Source organism: Ranitomeya variabilis, chromosome 4, assembly GCF_051348905.1.
Source record: "Ranitomeya variabilis isolate aRanVar5 chromosome 4, aRanVar5.hap1, whole genome shotgun sequence".
Taxonomy (NCBI): domain Eukaryota; kingdom Metazoa; phylum Chordata; class Amphibia; order Anura; family Dendrobatidae; genus Ranitomeya; species Ranitomeya variabilis.
In genome coordinates this window covers 85,848,119-85,864,546 of record NC_135235.1, presented here as the reverse complement: position 1 = coordinate 85,864,546, position 16,428 = coordinate 85,848,119, and the positions used below count along the sequence as shown (strand labels likewise).

At 39.5% G+C, this 16,428-nt stretch overlaps 1 protein-coding gene across 2 annotated transcripts in view; it reads right to left on the bottom strand.

The window, feature by feature from the left end:
* The window catches only part of PCDH15 (protocadherin related 15), a 2,374,726-nt gene that overhangs the window by 1,781,467 nt on the left and 576,831 nt on the right, over positions 1 to 16,428 (bottom strand). For both annotated transcript variants that reach the window (XM_077258870.1, XM_077258871.1), the window contains 2 exons: positions 15,766 to 15,926; positions 125 to 280 (listed from right to left, as the gene is read on the bottom strand). In XM_077258870.1, the coding sequence (XP_077114985.1) occupies positions 125 to 280; positions 15,766 to 15,926 (317 nt within the window). The remainder of the gene's footprint in view (positions 1 to 124; positions 281 to 15,765; positions 15,927 to 16,428) is intronic.

The following is a 16,428-nucleotide window of genomic DNA, read 5'->3' as shown; positions in this document are numbered from 1 at the left end:
TATAATCAGTAGATGAACCTATAATTTTGGATATACTGCTTTACAATCCATAAAAATTGTAAGTTAAGAAAGCAAAAATTGTAATGGACACATTCAGTAATTGCATTATTATGTTAACTCTTACCTCATTGACTGTGGTGGAGTAACTGCTCTGCATAAATTGTGGTGAATTATCATTCCGGTCCCTTACGACTACTCGTACAACATGGGTAATGATGCTCCCAACTTTTAAATTTGTACACTGAATTTTGACACCAAAGGTATTGATGGACATTGGAGGCTATAAAGGAGAATAATATAAAGTGGATTACTTAAAAAAAAAACGATTAAAGTCTGAGTTTCTGCTCAATATTTGCACCATAGCCAAATCTCATATACAAATTGTAAAACTGAGAGCCCGAACTTCCACTCATCGACAATGACCATTATGTTACAACAGCTTGAGAAAAATAAGAATGGCTTGAAGAAAAACTTGTAATTTTAGCAGTGAATATATGGATAATATAAGCAGTTTTATGAAAACATATGATAGTGTGTTGCCTGAAAAACAAATGCTAAATTATGATATTGTTTTATTTTCTTCACATTTAAAACCATTTTCTAAGTTTAGTAACTGCAACTCCCGTCAAACATCCATGAATCAAATAATTGTGAATTAAATAGTTTCAGTGTTGTCACATAGACTTATTGTAAATCTGTCAGTGGGCCTTCTACAAAGAAAATTAGTGACAGATTTGGGAATACGTATGCCAAGCTCAGGGCCGACTCTTCAAATCAAAAGTGGAATGTCATAAATGAAAAGGCCCTTTTTTCTAGTAACTAATAGAAAATAGTGATGTTCAGCTAAAAAAGATATAGCTAAACTTTCATATTGAACAAACACACTTAAAACTTCAATGCTTTTGGTTTTTCCAGTGAGGACAGGGGATTATCCCTTGATCAAAAACGTAGACCCATAAAGATAGACTACAAAGTATATAATGGCTATTTAGTGTTGAGGATTGGCTGTATATTCGATTATTTGGAACACTTCAATTATAGAGAACAAGTGTCAAACTACTGCTGAATTCAAAAGTTAAAAAGGTTATCCCACAAATATAGTATATTTTAATCAAAAGATCTTGGAATAAAATGAAGTTCCACAAATGGATGTGTTAAAAAAAAATTCTGGTGCTGAGATAATCTATATCTGTGCTGGTTTCTACTGTTATTTGCTGGCTCTTCAATGCAGAGTTGCTAGAGTTCATTGTCAGCATACACAATAGCTCACAGACAAGGGAGGTATGACATCTGTGTCAGTGCTTACCCTCCCTTCTATCACCAGGTGACATCACATTCTCATTGCAGGTTCTAGTTTTGTGTTCTCTGAAACTTGTAGACCAATCCAAGCTGGGAGACATAAAGTTAATTACTTTGTGGTTTGGGTGGGGCTGCAAGCTATTTAAGATCTTGATATCCTTCTGTCATTTGCCAGTAATAATCTGACTTGCTTCTGAGCAACTTGCCTTGCCTTCCAGTGGACAGTCTTGACTTTGGACGTTGGCTTGCTTTCTGAATGTTTTCATTCTTTACAATTTTGTCCCTACACCGCCTGATTCTTACCCTGCTACATGATTATTCTCTTGCTTTTGGTTCGATTACTCAGATAGCAGCTGTTCCGTGGAAGCAATCCAGTGGACTCCGTTTTAAATCCAGATTCCTGTACAAGGACTAAAGGGTGAAAGCCGGGGTTCTTCTGAAATCTGCCAGACAGAGTGGCTTAAGCCAAGTCTTTAGCCTCTGACAGATGTAACAGGATGAAGCATAAGTCACTTATGTTAAGTGAGTCAATGTCACAGATGTGGTTTGTGGAACCACTGTGCCACAGACCACGGAGAGCCTGGAGGGGCATGACTAAGTGAGCACCGATCTGTTCATTAGAGCCTCTGATGGTGAGGTTAGGCTTGGCTCCGGATGAACACCAGGTGCCACTCCAGGACCGACCAATGGATGCACAGTGGCTGGACCCAGTATTACAGACTGGATGGTGCAGCAGGCAGAGTTGGTATAAACCCACAACTTTTTTGTTTTTAAAGATGTTTTTTATCTGCAGAGGCGCAGCACAGCCATGGGTGCGGCCTGCGCGCCCTCGTACGCTAATCTCTTCCTTGGGTATTGGGAGAGATTCCTTTTTGGCGACGAGGGCGTGGGGGCCGCTGACCATGTGCTGTGCTGGCTCCGATATATAGACGACATTTTGTTTGTGTGGGCGGGGACACCGCGGCAGCTCGAGGATTTTATGTCTCAATTAAACACAAATCCATTTAATATTAAGTTGACCTATCAGTAACATTCTACAAGGATTGATTTTTTAGATGTCACTCTGGAGGTTGACGCTGCTCGACACATCCAGACTGACGTCTATCGTAAACCTACCTCTGTTAATGCTTTGATTCGTGCAGACTCAGCACACAATCCTGCCACCATCAGAGCTGTCCCGGTCGGACAATTCCTTAGGATGAGACGGATCTGCTCATCCGATCAAAAATTTCAGAATCAAGCAGCAGATCTGCAATCTCGCTTTTTGGCACGTGGCTATAGCCACAGGAGTATTAAGCGTGGTTTTGACAGGGCAAGAAAAACTCGGCGTAGTGACCTGCTATATAAGAGTAAGAAGACAAACACCAATGATAATACCATTAGATTCATTGGTACATACAATCATGAATGGCAAAATATTCGGGGCATCCTGAAGAAACATTGGTCTATTTTAAAGACAGAGCCCGCCCTGGGAACCAGTTTGGGTGATTTTCCCGCCATGACCGCCAGGAGGGCACCTAATTTAGGTAACCTCCTGGTTAGGAGTCATTATGTTCCACCAATCAGAAATATCTTTGGCACTCGGGGTCCCCTCCTTGGGTGTTTTCAGTGTGGCCACTGCCTGGCCTGAGCAAATGTCGAACGCACTTCTACTTTTGACACATCTGATGGGCTGAAACAGTTTCAGATTAGACAGCACATCTCTTGCGGCACAAGTAATGTCGTATATTACGCTACATGTGCCTGCCCCCGTATATATATATAGGTTTAACATCTAGGGAGCTCAGAATTAGAGTGCGTGAGCACGTTCGTGACATTTGCGCGGCCGGGACGGTGGTCGATCCTTCTGAGCTGAGGACTATCCCGTGTCACTTTAGGACTTTTCACAACTGTGACGCGGGGTCTCTTCAGGTCAGGGGGATCGAAAGTCTGCACCTTGGGGTGAGGGGTGGAAACTATAAAAAACTCCTAGCCCAACGTGAGGCGAAATGGATAGTTCACCTCAACACTATGGTTCCCAATGGGCTTAATGAAACATTGAGCTTCTCGTCCTTTTTATAATATACTTTTATAATTTAATGACCATACTCTGGGGTTCATTGGACTGCCCCCTTTCTTTTTCCATCATTGTGCACCCCCTGGATCATATAATCGGATCCTAGTATTGCTCTTTATGTTTTTAATTTTCATTCTTTTTATGTTATTTCTTCAGTTTCTATGAACCCCTGCATGGACCAGTATATCCCATAGATCCTCAGGTTTTTCCAGCTGGATCCTCTAAATCTCCTATATATGCGCCTGGCACAAGGCATTTCCATTTCTACAGAGATGAACACATCATTCAATGAAAAGAGAATCCTCTTCTGACTGCAAACATAACAAGAATGATGAATGTCTTTTTGTCTCCTAAATATATGTGCCTATGTATCTATATCCTGTGCCCATGTCTACATATTGTTGGGATCTGTGTGGGTTAACTTTACCCAGCCGTACGCGTGCACAACTGCACACTGTTGATGCGGCGGCTCCTTCTCCTGCCTCGGCATCTCCAGGCTTTCTGCAGCTGCGCAGTGAATTCACATTCCTGCGCATGTGCAGTCACGCTTGACGCCAATGGCCGGGCAGGACCTGCGGTTCGCAGTGCGCACGCGCCCCTTGCGCTGGAACCATTGGATGTTTCACAACATGTGACCAGCCCCACTGTTTCCACCAATGGGATAAAAAGGTCCTTGCAGGGACATTGAGCCATCCCCTTGATAAAGCTGACATACTAAATAGTGAAACGTGTGTTGGGGCGCTCTTGGATGCGATCTAAGCCCACCTCCCCATTTACTCTTGGTAAGTGCTGCTCCTCTTGCAGATTTTGCACATGTACACCATTTGGTCTTGATACAGATAGATTACATTTGGAGCTGGCTCTTCCTTTTTGCACCTGTTAACTATGTATAATGCATTTGTGGGGTATAGGTGGTGCTGTTGATCTAGCACATCATCCGGTTTTAGTCTTATTTTTGTGTAATATATAATGACATGGTTTTGTAATAAAATTTACTATTTTAACCCTAAAATACTCCTGCCTCCTCCGATTTTTCATGGTTATATGGAGTAGGGTCATTTGGCTCTTTATGGCGTAATTGCACGCAGTATTTAAAACACTATGTGGTTTTCTGGTATTGTGTTTGTATAGAGTTGGTATAAAAGTGCAGCAGGCAGAGCTTGAATCAGAGTGCAGCCAGTAGAGTTCGTATCAGGCCGGCGTCACACTCAGCGTAGGAAAATACGGTCTGTATTTTACGACCGTAATACGCAGTAATTTTCACAAAACAATGTTCCGTATTCAATGCTAGGATGCGATTTTTACGGACAAATGTATCCGTATGGCATCTGTATGGCTTCTGTACGGCGATTTTTTTGTGCAGGCTTGCAAAATGGACAAATCATGGATCCATCAGCTAAAATATTCCTAAAAACATATATATAGTCTTCATATATATATATATATATGTCAGTGAGACACACATATATATATATATATATATATTTATATTTAATTCAGCGCAAGATAGCATAAAAGCCGGTAATTCAATTGCAAAGTTCCCATGGTCGAGTTCATATGAGTTCATCCAGCAGAGGGCGCATCACCGCGACTCGAGGTAAATATAGGACATTCCCCTGCATTCCATTCATTCACCAAGTTTTACAGACAGGAGCACAGCTGCATTAGCAGAGCTCCGGGGTGTAAAATGATTTAACCCTTTCAGATGGATTTACAGCGTGGGACAAGACTGATTGATGGAAAGTATGGAATATTGTTGTTTGTTTTGTTTAACTTTATTTCAGATGACAAAGGTCTTCAGGTGGATTGAGAGTCTAATAAAATATTAAAACACCGTGTGTCTTTATTTTATTAAAATACTTTTTAATAATGTGTGTGTTTTATTAACCATTTCATACTATTGGATTAATAATGGATAGGTGTCATAAATGTCACCTTACAATAGCAAGGTGACATTAACCCTTTATTACCCCATATCCCACCACTACACAGGAATGAGAAGAGAGAGGCTAAGTGCCAGAATAGGCGCATCTTACAGATGTGCCTTTTCTGGGGTGGCTGGGGGCAGATGTTTTTAGCCAGGGGGGCCAATAACCATGGTACCTCCCTAGGCTATTAATATCTGCCCTCAGTCACTGGCTTTCCCACTCTGACAGAAAAAATTGCGCGGGAGCCCAGGCCAATTTTTTCCGGGATTTAACCCTTTAATTTAATAGCTAGAGCTTCAAAATTTTACACACAGACACTTGTTACATTACTAAAGAGGAATATGTAATAAAAAAGGGATATGAGATGGTTTACTGTATGTAACCATGTCTCATATCCTGTCGGGTTTGTGAAGGAGAGAGCAAAAGCCGGCAATTGAATCCGCACCAGAGAACATGTCAGGGATATTGAAAAGAGTAAAACCGCTGAAGATCCTTCGCTGTTAAAGACTATACCCAGACATTTCCTGGAATACCATAAGGGCGACTCTAGTCTGTTGAAAGTTAAAGGAATTGATATCGTCCAAATGGGATCGAGAGGAGGCAATGTGGCCAAAAATCTAGCGAGACTTGAAAGCAAGTGGATTTATAGATTAGGTAGTATAGCCCCGGCAGGGCTTAATGAAAGCTTTGGTTTTGCAGCATTTTTAGAATAATGTAGTCTTGGGCCTAGTAGATAGTCTTTTTAGGGGTATAGGGATATATATGGGTGTTTTTATTGGATGATTTTAACCTGTTTCTTTTTATTTTCATTATCACTAGATTCCATTCATAATATTTGGACTATGTTGTTATCCTTTTCTCCATCTAAGAATGACAGAGGATAATGAAAGGAGTTTCATCTCGGAGACACAGTATATAAAGAATTGGAATAAATCTTTTAATGGGACTTTACATGCATTTTGTAGTCACTTATTGTAGGTTGGCCTTCATACTTATGTTTAGGAGCCAACATATATGGCACAGTGCACTTTATTGTTACATTGATCACTTTAGTGTTATTTAAAAGGCATTATTATGGCATGTTTTGTAATCAAATATCATATTATTAGCACTTTATTATGTTTGTTTTATAGTGTAGATTTTATCTTCACATGGATTCTATCTTTGGAATTTTTTTCATTCAGTCACATCACAGATATTTCAATTGGTTGTTTTATAAGGGGGGGGGGTTTAATGGAATTAAATTCTATGTCCAATTTTTATTATTATTTAATCTGTGTTCTCTTAGGAGGTCATTAAACAGTGCTCCGTATTATTAAATGTTAACATTATTCCTCAATCATAATATGTTATTCTTACTATCATGGGTTAATACACTCTGTCATGCACTGCCTGTTCTGGGAACGTGCGCTGATGTGATGGTCAGTCCGTGCACAGACGTCACTGCTTTCGGCATACAGGAACTGGCTGGTACGCATAGCGCTCATTACTGAGCGCCTGTGTGCTTGCGGTCCACAGTCCGGAACTAGCGATGTCATTTCCGGTGCGTGGAAGACAGCGTCAGCGCTCACTATGTTCCCATGACCACGCTTTTGGTGATGCCTTCATTGCTTGCATTTTTATTGGATGAGTTAGGATATATATGTCCGACGTCCCTCTACCCCGACACGCCCCCTGAGGAAGTGTTACGAAACGCGCGTCGGGGTAAAGGAGCGGAGACACGGACATCTTATCCATGTTAGTTATCCTGGTGGGCTTTGTCCCTTTATTATATTATTCCTGTCATAGGTAGTTAGTGGTGTTTGGGCTATAGGGATAGGATATATGTAGTATGCAGAGATCTGCGGCTATTATAAATAAGTAAGACCCCTCCCAGTGTTTCCACCTCATGTGCTGGTGCCGCATGTGCATTACACACATTGCTGGCTATGTATAGGTTTGTGCACTATGCAGGTTTTTCTTATTGTTAATTAGCCAGGATTATCTCGCTTGGAAAATTGTGCATGTTATGTGAATTCAGTCCGCTCCAAATCTTGGAGATCTTCACTGTTATTATTTATTTTTTTGATGATAGTAATTATTAATAAATATTATTGAACTATATATTATTGTGCATTGTGTCTGTGAGTTTTTTTGTTGTGTATAGCAACTTGAGACTTGTTTTGATTATAGGTTTAGTATTTCACACAATGGTATTATAGGGATCATTATTGTTGATTGATTCTATTGTGCTATTTCTGTTTATGACAGACGATCCAGTACTATTTTCTATTATGGATATGAAGGCCAGAGAGACAGCTTGGCTAACAAAAGCGTCAAGTATTTTTAAAGTGAATACCTCCAGTGGTTTTAATGACACTACTATTGCCCAGAAAGACTGGATGAGACAATATAAAAATATGCTGCTACGCAAAACAAAATTATGGTGGACCAAAACCTCTCTTCAAAATTATTGTGAACGTAAAATCATTCCTAGAGGCCTGCGAATTCAATTATTTCCAACTTTTAGTTTGGATAATGAACTTTTGACCAAAAGATGGATTGAAGCAGCGGATATATGCTCCTTCACTTTCATTCAAATCATTATAGAACATAATGAAATATGCCTTAAAAATTTGGATGAGGAAATAAATAATATACTTTCCAATATTCGGAAAGAAATGCAAGTAGAGACTCTAGAACATCATCTGCGAGATATTGAGAAAGATCTTGAGAAATGTGAATTTAACATCAGTGAAGGGAAAAAGAAGAAGTTTGCTCGAGATATCTCTGATTATGAGATGAATAAAGTATACAAATGGCAAAACCCTGATAAAAAAGGGAAAAATGTACCCACTAGAAGTGAGTCTGTACATTCTCTAACATCATCAGTGGAGACTCGAGGATCATATAGTGACATGGAGAGTACCTCTAATTCAGGGCCAGTGACGCGGTATGGTAACAAGAAAAAAACGTACCAGCAGTCTAAATATTTTAGAAAAGAACGTGAGTTTGAGCAAGATAAAAGTAAGGTAATAAATTTATCTTCTCACATTCTAACCCCCACACAATTAGAGGTTTTGGAAAAGGGCCTAACTTTTTCTCCTTCAAATTCTATAGATCCGTTTCTAGCGGTCAAAGATATTCACTTGTTTTCTCGAAAAATTATTTTGAAAAGGCTGCATTATAAAAATTCCTCTGAAATATCATGTGAAACCGTGGAGGAGCACGAGGCCTTAAAGGCTTTAGAATCACTGGTAAGTGAGAACGAAAATGCTTTGGAGTTTAAGGGATTTCCTCATAAACTAATTGGTAAAGCCAAAAAGTTCCCCTCTTTAAATTTATGTCCAGCGGTAGATTTTTTTACCAAGGTGGTGTCTGCAGATATTGAGAGATTAGCGGAGCAGAAAAACAACAAGTTTAATCTCACAAGAGATAAAAAAAAAGCATTAAATGAAATGCAGACCTGGTCAGACGTGGTCTTTAAGGCCGCTGATAAAGGGGGAAATTTAGTTATATGGCCTACGGCACTCTACGAAGAACAAGCTGATAAATTATTAAATGATGTGTCTTGTTATCGTAGACTGCCGTCAAATCCCCTTCCAGCATATCAAATGGAATTGGTGAAAATACTGGATGAGGCTCATAGTAAAGGGATTATTCCAAAACAATTATTGGATTCAGTGCAAAAAATGGTACCTAAACTCCCAATCTTCTACTTAATTTCTAAGGTCCACAAAAATTTGGAAAACCCTCCGGGGCGTCCAATTGTGGCGGGAAACGAGGGACTTTGTGAAATCATTTGCAATACATTGGAGTATTTTCTCAAGCCCTTGGTGGTTAGCCTGCCATCTTATATCAGGGACACCACGTCTGCCTTGAAGAGACTAGACAATTTATGTCTATCGGAGGACATGGTCATGGTCACGGCAGACGTGGAGTCCCTGTATACTTCTATTAGACATACAGATGGCTTGGCAGCTACTGAGTGGTTCTTGAGAACAAGCAATCTAGAATCTGATTTGGTGGATCTGTTGTTGGTCTTGGTGAAATTTATACTCACTCACAACTGTTTTACTTTCAATAAGAGGGTATATCTGCAGAAGCAGGGGACCGCCATGGGTGCCTCCTGTGCCCCGTCCTATGCCAATTTATTTTTGGGGGCATGGGAAAGAGATATTTTTATTAGTAATCCCATCCCTGGCATTGATAACGTTCATCACTGGATGCGTTATATAGATGACGTGTGGTTTGTGTGGGAGGGGCCTATGCATCAATTGGAGGCACTCATGGCGGTCTTAAATAACAACAATCTCAACATCAGATTGACCTTTAAGGCAGGACGCAGTCTGGATTTCCTCGACGTAAAAATTGATGCGTCGGCCAATGGTAACCTATCCACGGAAGTTTTTAGAAAAGTGACGGCAACAAATACCTTGTTGCATGCCACATCGTCCCACCCTCCGTCGGTGATCAGGGGAATACCTTTAGGTCAGTTCCTAAGAGTTAAACGTATATGCTCCAATGAACAAACCTTCGAGAGACAGGCCAAAGAATTGGGTACAAGGTTTAAGAATAGGGGATATAGCGGTAAAAGCTTTAAAAAAGGTTACCAAAATGCTAAACTCAAATCGAGGAATGAGTTATTATATAAGAACAAATTGGACAATGGAGAACCTGCTGAGGAGAACTTAAGCCCACGCCTAATCGCGACATACAATAACAAGTGGCCTCAATTTTGCCAGATTGTACGCAAACATTGGCAAATCCTTTTAACAGACCCGATACTTAAGAAATGTTTGCCTCCTTCTCCCCTAATTACGGCTAGGAGAGCTAAAAATTTGAAGGACATTCTAGTTCATAGCCACTACGAGCCAATCAAAAAGGGTACTTGGCTAGATACGGTAGGTTTTTATCCTTGTGGACACTGCAAGGCGTGTGATAATATGTCTAAGAGCCAGACATTTACTGACGCAAGAGGCACCAAAACATATTCTATTAGACATTTTATCTCATGTGCTACTAAGGGAGTGGTTTATTGCGCCGAGTGCCCATGTGGCAAAATTTATATCGGGTTGACAACCAGAGAACTTAGAATCCGCACCAGAGAACATGTCAGGGATATTGAAAAGAGTAAAACCGCTGAAGATCCTTCGCTGTTAAAGACTATACCCAGACATTTCCTGGAATACCATAAGGGCGACTCTAGTCTGTTGAAAGTTAAAGGAATTGATATCGTCCAAATGGGATCGAGAGGAGGCAATGTGGACAAAAATCTAGCGAGACTTGAAAGCAAGTGGATTTATAGATTAGGTAGTATAGCCCCGGCAGGGCTTAATGAAAGCTTTGGTTTTGCAGCATTTTTAGAATAATGTAGTCTTGGGCCTAGTAGATAGTCTTTTTAGGGGTATAGGGATATATATGGGTGTTTTTATTGGATGATTTTAACCTGTTTCTTTTTATTTTCATTATCACTAGATTCCATTCATAATATTTGGACTATGTTGTTATCCTTTTCTCCATCTAAGAATGACAGAGGATAATGAAAGGAGTTTCATCTCGGAGACACAGTATATAAAGAATTGGAATAAATCTTTTAATGGGACTTTACATGCATTTTGTAGTCACTTATTGTAGGTTGGCCTTCATACTTATGTTTAGGAGCCAACATATATGGCACAGTGCACTTTATTGTTACATTGATCACTTTAGTGTTATTTAAAAGGCATTATTATGGCATGTTTTGTAATCAAATATCATATTATTAGCACTTTATTATGTTTGTTTTATAGTGTAGATTTTATCTTCACATGGATTCTATCTTTGGAATTTTTTTCATTCAGTCACATCACAGATATTTCAATTGGTTGTTTTATAAGGGGGGGGGGTTTAATGGAATTAAATTCTATGTCCAATTTTTATTATTATTTAATCTGTGTTCTCTTAGGAGGTCATTAAACAGTGCTCCGTATTATTAAATGTTAACATTATTCCTCAATCATAATATGTTATTCTTACTATCATGGGTTAATACACTCTGTCATGCACTGCCTGTTCTGGGAACGTGCGCTGATGTGATGGTCAGTCCGTGCACAGACGTCACTGCTTTCGGCATACAGGAACTGGCTGGTACGCATAGCGCTCATTACTGAGCGCCTGTGTGCTTGCGGTCCACAGTCCGGAACTAGCGATGTCATTTCCGGTGCGCGGAAGACAGTGTCAGCGCTCACTATGTTCCCATGACCACGCTTTTGGTGATGCCTTCATTGCTTGCATTTTTATTGGATGAGTTAGGATATATATGTCCGACGTCCCTCTACCCCGACACGCCCCCTGAGGAAGTGTTACGAAACGCGCGTCGGGGTAAAGGAGCGGAGACACGGACATCTTATCCATGTGAGTTATCCTGGTGGGCTTTGTCCCTTTATTATATTATTCCTGTCATAGGTAGTTAGTGGTGTTTGGGCTATAGGGATAGGATATATGTAGTATGCAGAGATCTGCGGCTATTATAAATAAGTAAGACCCCTCCCAGTGTTTCCACCTCATGTGCTGGTGCCGCATGTGCATTACACACATTGCTGGCTATGTATAGGTTTGTGCACTATGCAGGTTTTTCTTATTGTTAATTAGCCAGGATTATCTCGCTTGGAAAATTGTGCATGTTATGTGAATTCAGTCCGCTCCAAATCTTGGAGATCTTCACTGTTATTATTTATTTTTTTGATGATAGTAATTATTAATAAATATTATTGAACTATATATTATTGTGCATTGTGTCTGTGAGTTTTTTTGTTGTGTATAGCAACTTGAGACTTGTTTTGATTATATATATATATATATGTGTGTCTCACTGACATATATATATATATATATATATATATATATATATATATATATATACCTATTCTATGTGTACACATTTATTCTACCTATTCTATTCTATTCTATTCTGTCAGTGTGACAGAATATTCCACACTACTAATGTTAGTAGTGTGTATGTGCAAAATTTCGGCGCTGTAGCTATTAAATTTAAGGGTTAAATCGCAGAAAAAATTGGCGTGGGCTCCCGCGCAATGTTCTCCGCCAGAGTGGTAAAGCCAGTGACTGAGGGCAGATATTAATAGCCTGGAGAGGGTCCACGGTTATTGCCCCCCCCTGGCTACAAACATCTGCCCCCAGCCACCCCAGAAAAGGCACATCTGGAAGATGCGCCTATTCTGGCACTTGGCCATTCTCTTCCCACTCCCGTGTAGCGGTGGCATATGGGGTAATGAAGGGTTAATGTCACCTTGCTATTGTAAGGTGACATTAAGCCAGATTAATAATGGAGAGGCGTCAATTATGACACCTATCCATTATTAATCCAATTGTATGAAAGGGTTAAAAAAACACACACACGTTATTAAAAAGTATTTTATTGAAATAAACACACAGGTTGTTTTAATATTTTATTGCTCTCTCAATCCACCTGAAGACCCTCGCTCTGAAAAATAATAAACCAACAATATACATACCTTCAGATGATCTGTCACGTCCCACAAAGTAAATCCATCTGAAGGGGTTAAATCATTTTACAGCCAGGAGCTGTGCTAAAGCACTCGCTCATGCCTGTAAACCCCGGGTACTGAAAGGAAAGCTGGGTGATCTGTAGTTACCTTGAGTTGCGGTGATGCGCCCTCTGCTGGATGTCCTCATATGAACTCGAGCGTGGGAACTTTTCCAAGGCTCCAGTTCATGAGGACATCCAGCAGAGGGCGCATCACCGCAACTCAAGGTAAGTGTGGTGCTAACAGTCTACAGCTGACACAGCTGGCAATCTTCTTTTTTCTTTCCTATTTTATACACAATCACAATCTGCGGCCTGCATCACTTTTTGACAGGGCTCCCTGTACTGACAAGTTCTCTGATAGGACTGCTGGACTGAGGATTGGACAGTGGACTTGGGGGGGGGGAATGGAATAGGTGAGTGGTGAGCTATTATTTTTTTATATAATTTTATTTTCCTCTTTGACTTAGCAAAATAGCAGCTAACAGGTCATCATTTTGGAGAGTTTGTAGAGAGTGATTTGTAAAAAATCTATATTTTGGAGAATACAGATACTGTATTTGTGAAATATGAAGAGTATTCAGTTTGACTTGAATAATATGGCTAATCTCTAATTGTACTCAAGCTCATTATGTCACCTGTACCTTGAATCTCTTCCTGGATCACTTTTTAGCATTTCCTTTCAAGGCTAACTCAAATTTTGGTCCTCCTCCCTCTGTCAACCCTTTATATTTCTTCCTGGCAAGGCATTAGCAGGGTGCCTGTTGAACCATTTTAAGTATTTTTTAAGTATTCAAAAACTAAATTAAAAATACAATAATTTAAATATTATATTCAGTAGATATTGTTGTAAAAGTCCTAACATTTTAAAATATTATGATATTTTTCTTGAATTATCAACATCCTAAAAATGAAAATACACAAATTCACATTTTTCAGTTACCAAAAAATGGAGTGAAATATTACTTAGAAAACATGACCACCAAAAAAAGAACAATCCTTGGTATAGAGGTCTTAATTTTGGGTCTCAGGATATGGCAATGCATACCAAATATTTATTTTTAAATGTAGATGAACATTCACATGTTATTTTTTTTATTCTGCAGGACAGTATAATTACAGCAATACCAATTTTATTTAATTATTTTATGTTGCCGCAAATTTAACACTGTAACAGAACATGACCTTTTTTTTCTTTTAAACCCTGCAAAAAATATCTTCATCTTTATTCATTTTTTTTAATAATATAACAAAATGTATGAAGCACGGTAATACACAAATGAAAAAGATGAATAAACATAATATACTCCATTATGTCAATTATGAAAAATGTTACCAGTCATTTCTGACTGAGCACAATTTCTTAAATTGTGATTTTAAAATATATAAATAACTTATTATTTAATACATCCAAAAATTCTGCTTAAAGGGAATCTGTCAGTAGGATCAACCCTCATAAGTCATCTACATGGACATGTAGGTCATAGGAAGCTGAACAAAACTTGATATCTGCGATCCGATGTCTTATTCCAGAGAAATCCACGTTTTCTTAAATGTAAATGAGCTTTTCTGGACTATGGGTCAGACACTGATCTGCATTAGAATCTGCCTCCAGAGCTTATTATAAATGAAAAGGGGGAGTTACTAGTGTGAGACAAGTAACTAACACTGAACAATAAACATGAACTTTGTCTCCTTACAAATAGTGTTGAGCGATACCTTCCGATATTCGAAAGTATCGGTATCAGATTGGATCGGCCGATACCGGCAAAATATCGGATCTCGCCTATACCGATACCCGATACCAATACAAGTCAATGGGACACAAAAATCGGAAGGTATCCTGGATGGTTCCCAGGGTCTGAAGGAGAGGAAACTCTCCTTCAGGCCCTGGGATCCATATTCATGTAAAAAATAAAAATAAAAAATATGGATATACTCACCCCTCCGGCGGACCCTGGACCTTAGCGATGTAACCGTCAGCCTCCGTTCCTAAGAATGCAGAGTGAAGGACCTTCGATGACGTCGCGGCTTGTGATTGGTTGTGTGACCGTTCATGTGACCGCTCACGCGACCAATCACAAGCCGCGACGGCATCGCAGGTCCTTCACTCACTGCATCCTTAGGAACGGAGGCAGAAGCTGGCAGCGGTGAGAGCCAGGGGCCGTCCGAGGGTGAGTATATCCATATTTTGTATTCTTTATTTTTTACATGAATATGGATCCCAGGGCCTGAAGGAGAGTCTCCTCTCCTCCAGACACTGGGAACCATACACTGGGAACTTCCGATTCCGATTTCCGATATCACAAAAATATCGAAACTCGGTATCGGAATTCCGATACAGCAAATATCGTACGATACCCGATACTTGCGGTATCGGAATCCTCAACACTACGTACAAACCCATTTGCTGCAGCTCTCACAGCTCTGCCTGTAAGATGGAAGGTGAAGCTGAGAGGATCCTGCAGATGTGTCAGTTGTAATCACACAGCTCTGCAGTGAGATCAACAGAACAGAGTGTTTCCATTACACATCACACTGGTAATGTCCGTTTTCATTTACAATCAGCCCTGGAGGCAGATTTTCAGGGAGATCAGTGTCTGGCCCACAGATCTTAACAGCTCATTTACATATGGGAAAAACTTGAATTTCTCTGACATAAGATATCATAAACATCAAAGTGTCATTTTATTCAGCTTCCTATGACATGTATGCACACATAGAAGGTTTAGGAAGGTTGATCATACTAACAGATTTCATTTAAGCATGGAAGGAATTCACATACAGGAGACTTATGGCATGTGGTACAAAAATGTTTTTTTTTTTTAAATCAATATAAATAAATCAGTAGTATTGGTTTAGTTCTAGAGAAGATGCATGTGCTACATTTATAGTTTTCTCTCACACCCCATCAGGTTCAGTGAGGTTATCTAAAGGGTGATCAATAAACTTACATCTCTGTCCAAGACTCTCCCAGTGCTGTTGAGATATAGGATCTGTTTAACAGGATCTAATATCACCCAATAATCCACATTTTCTATTAAGGTAAGTTCAATGGTAGGAGAAGGTCCTCCAGCTGTCCCTTTGATTTGCATATTGTCCACAATTATAGTACCTAAAAAAACAAATAGACAAAAGCCATGTTATATAGTACACCCACAATCATGGAAGCATATCATATAGTACATAAATGTATATAGTAAATACACATGTAACCAAGTGATATAGAACATAAGCATACAGCTACATCATGCAGTACATACACATTCGACTATGCTGTATAGTACACACATACTCACATACAGTATACCCATACAGCCATGATCGCAACTCCTTCCCAAATTGCGATGTAAATGTATCGTACTTCAGAAGTTGGGTAAGGGTGTATGGAATAGGCCAGGAGTCAGTTTAAGTGGGAATACAAATTATAATAATAATCTTTATTTTTATAAAGCGCTAACATATTCTGCAGCGCTTTACAGTTTGCACACATTATCATTTATGTCCCCGATGGGGCTCACAATCTTAGTTCCCTATCAGCATGTCTTTGGAATGTGGGAAGAAACTGGAGAACCTAGAGGAAACCCACCCAAGCACAGGGAGAACATACAAAGTCT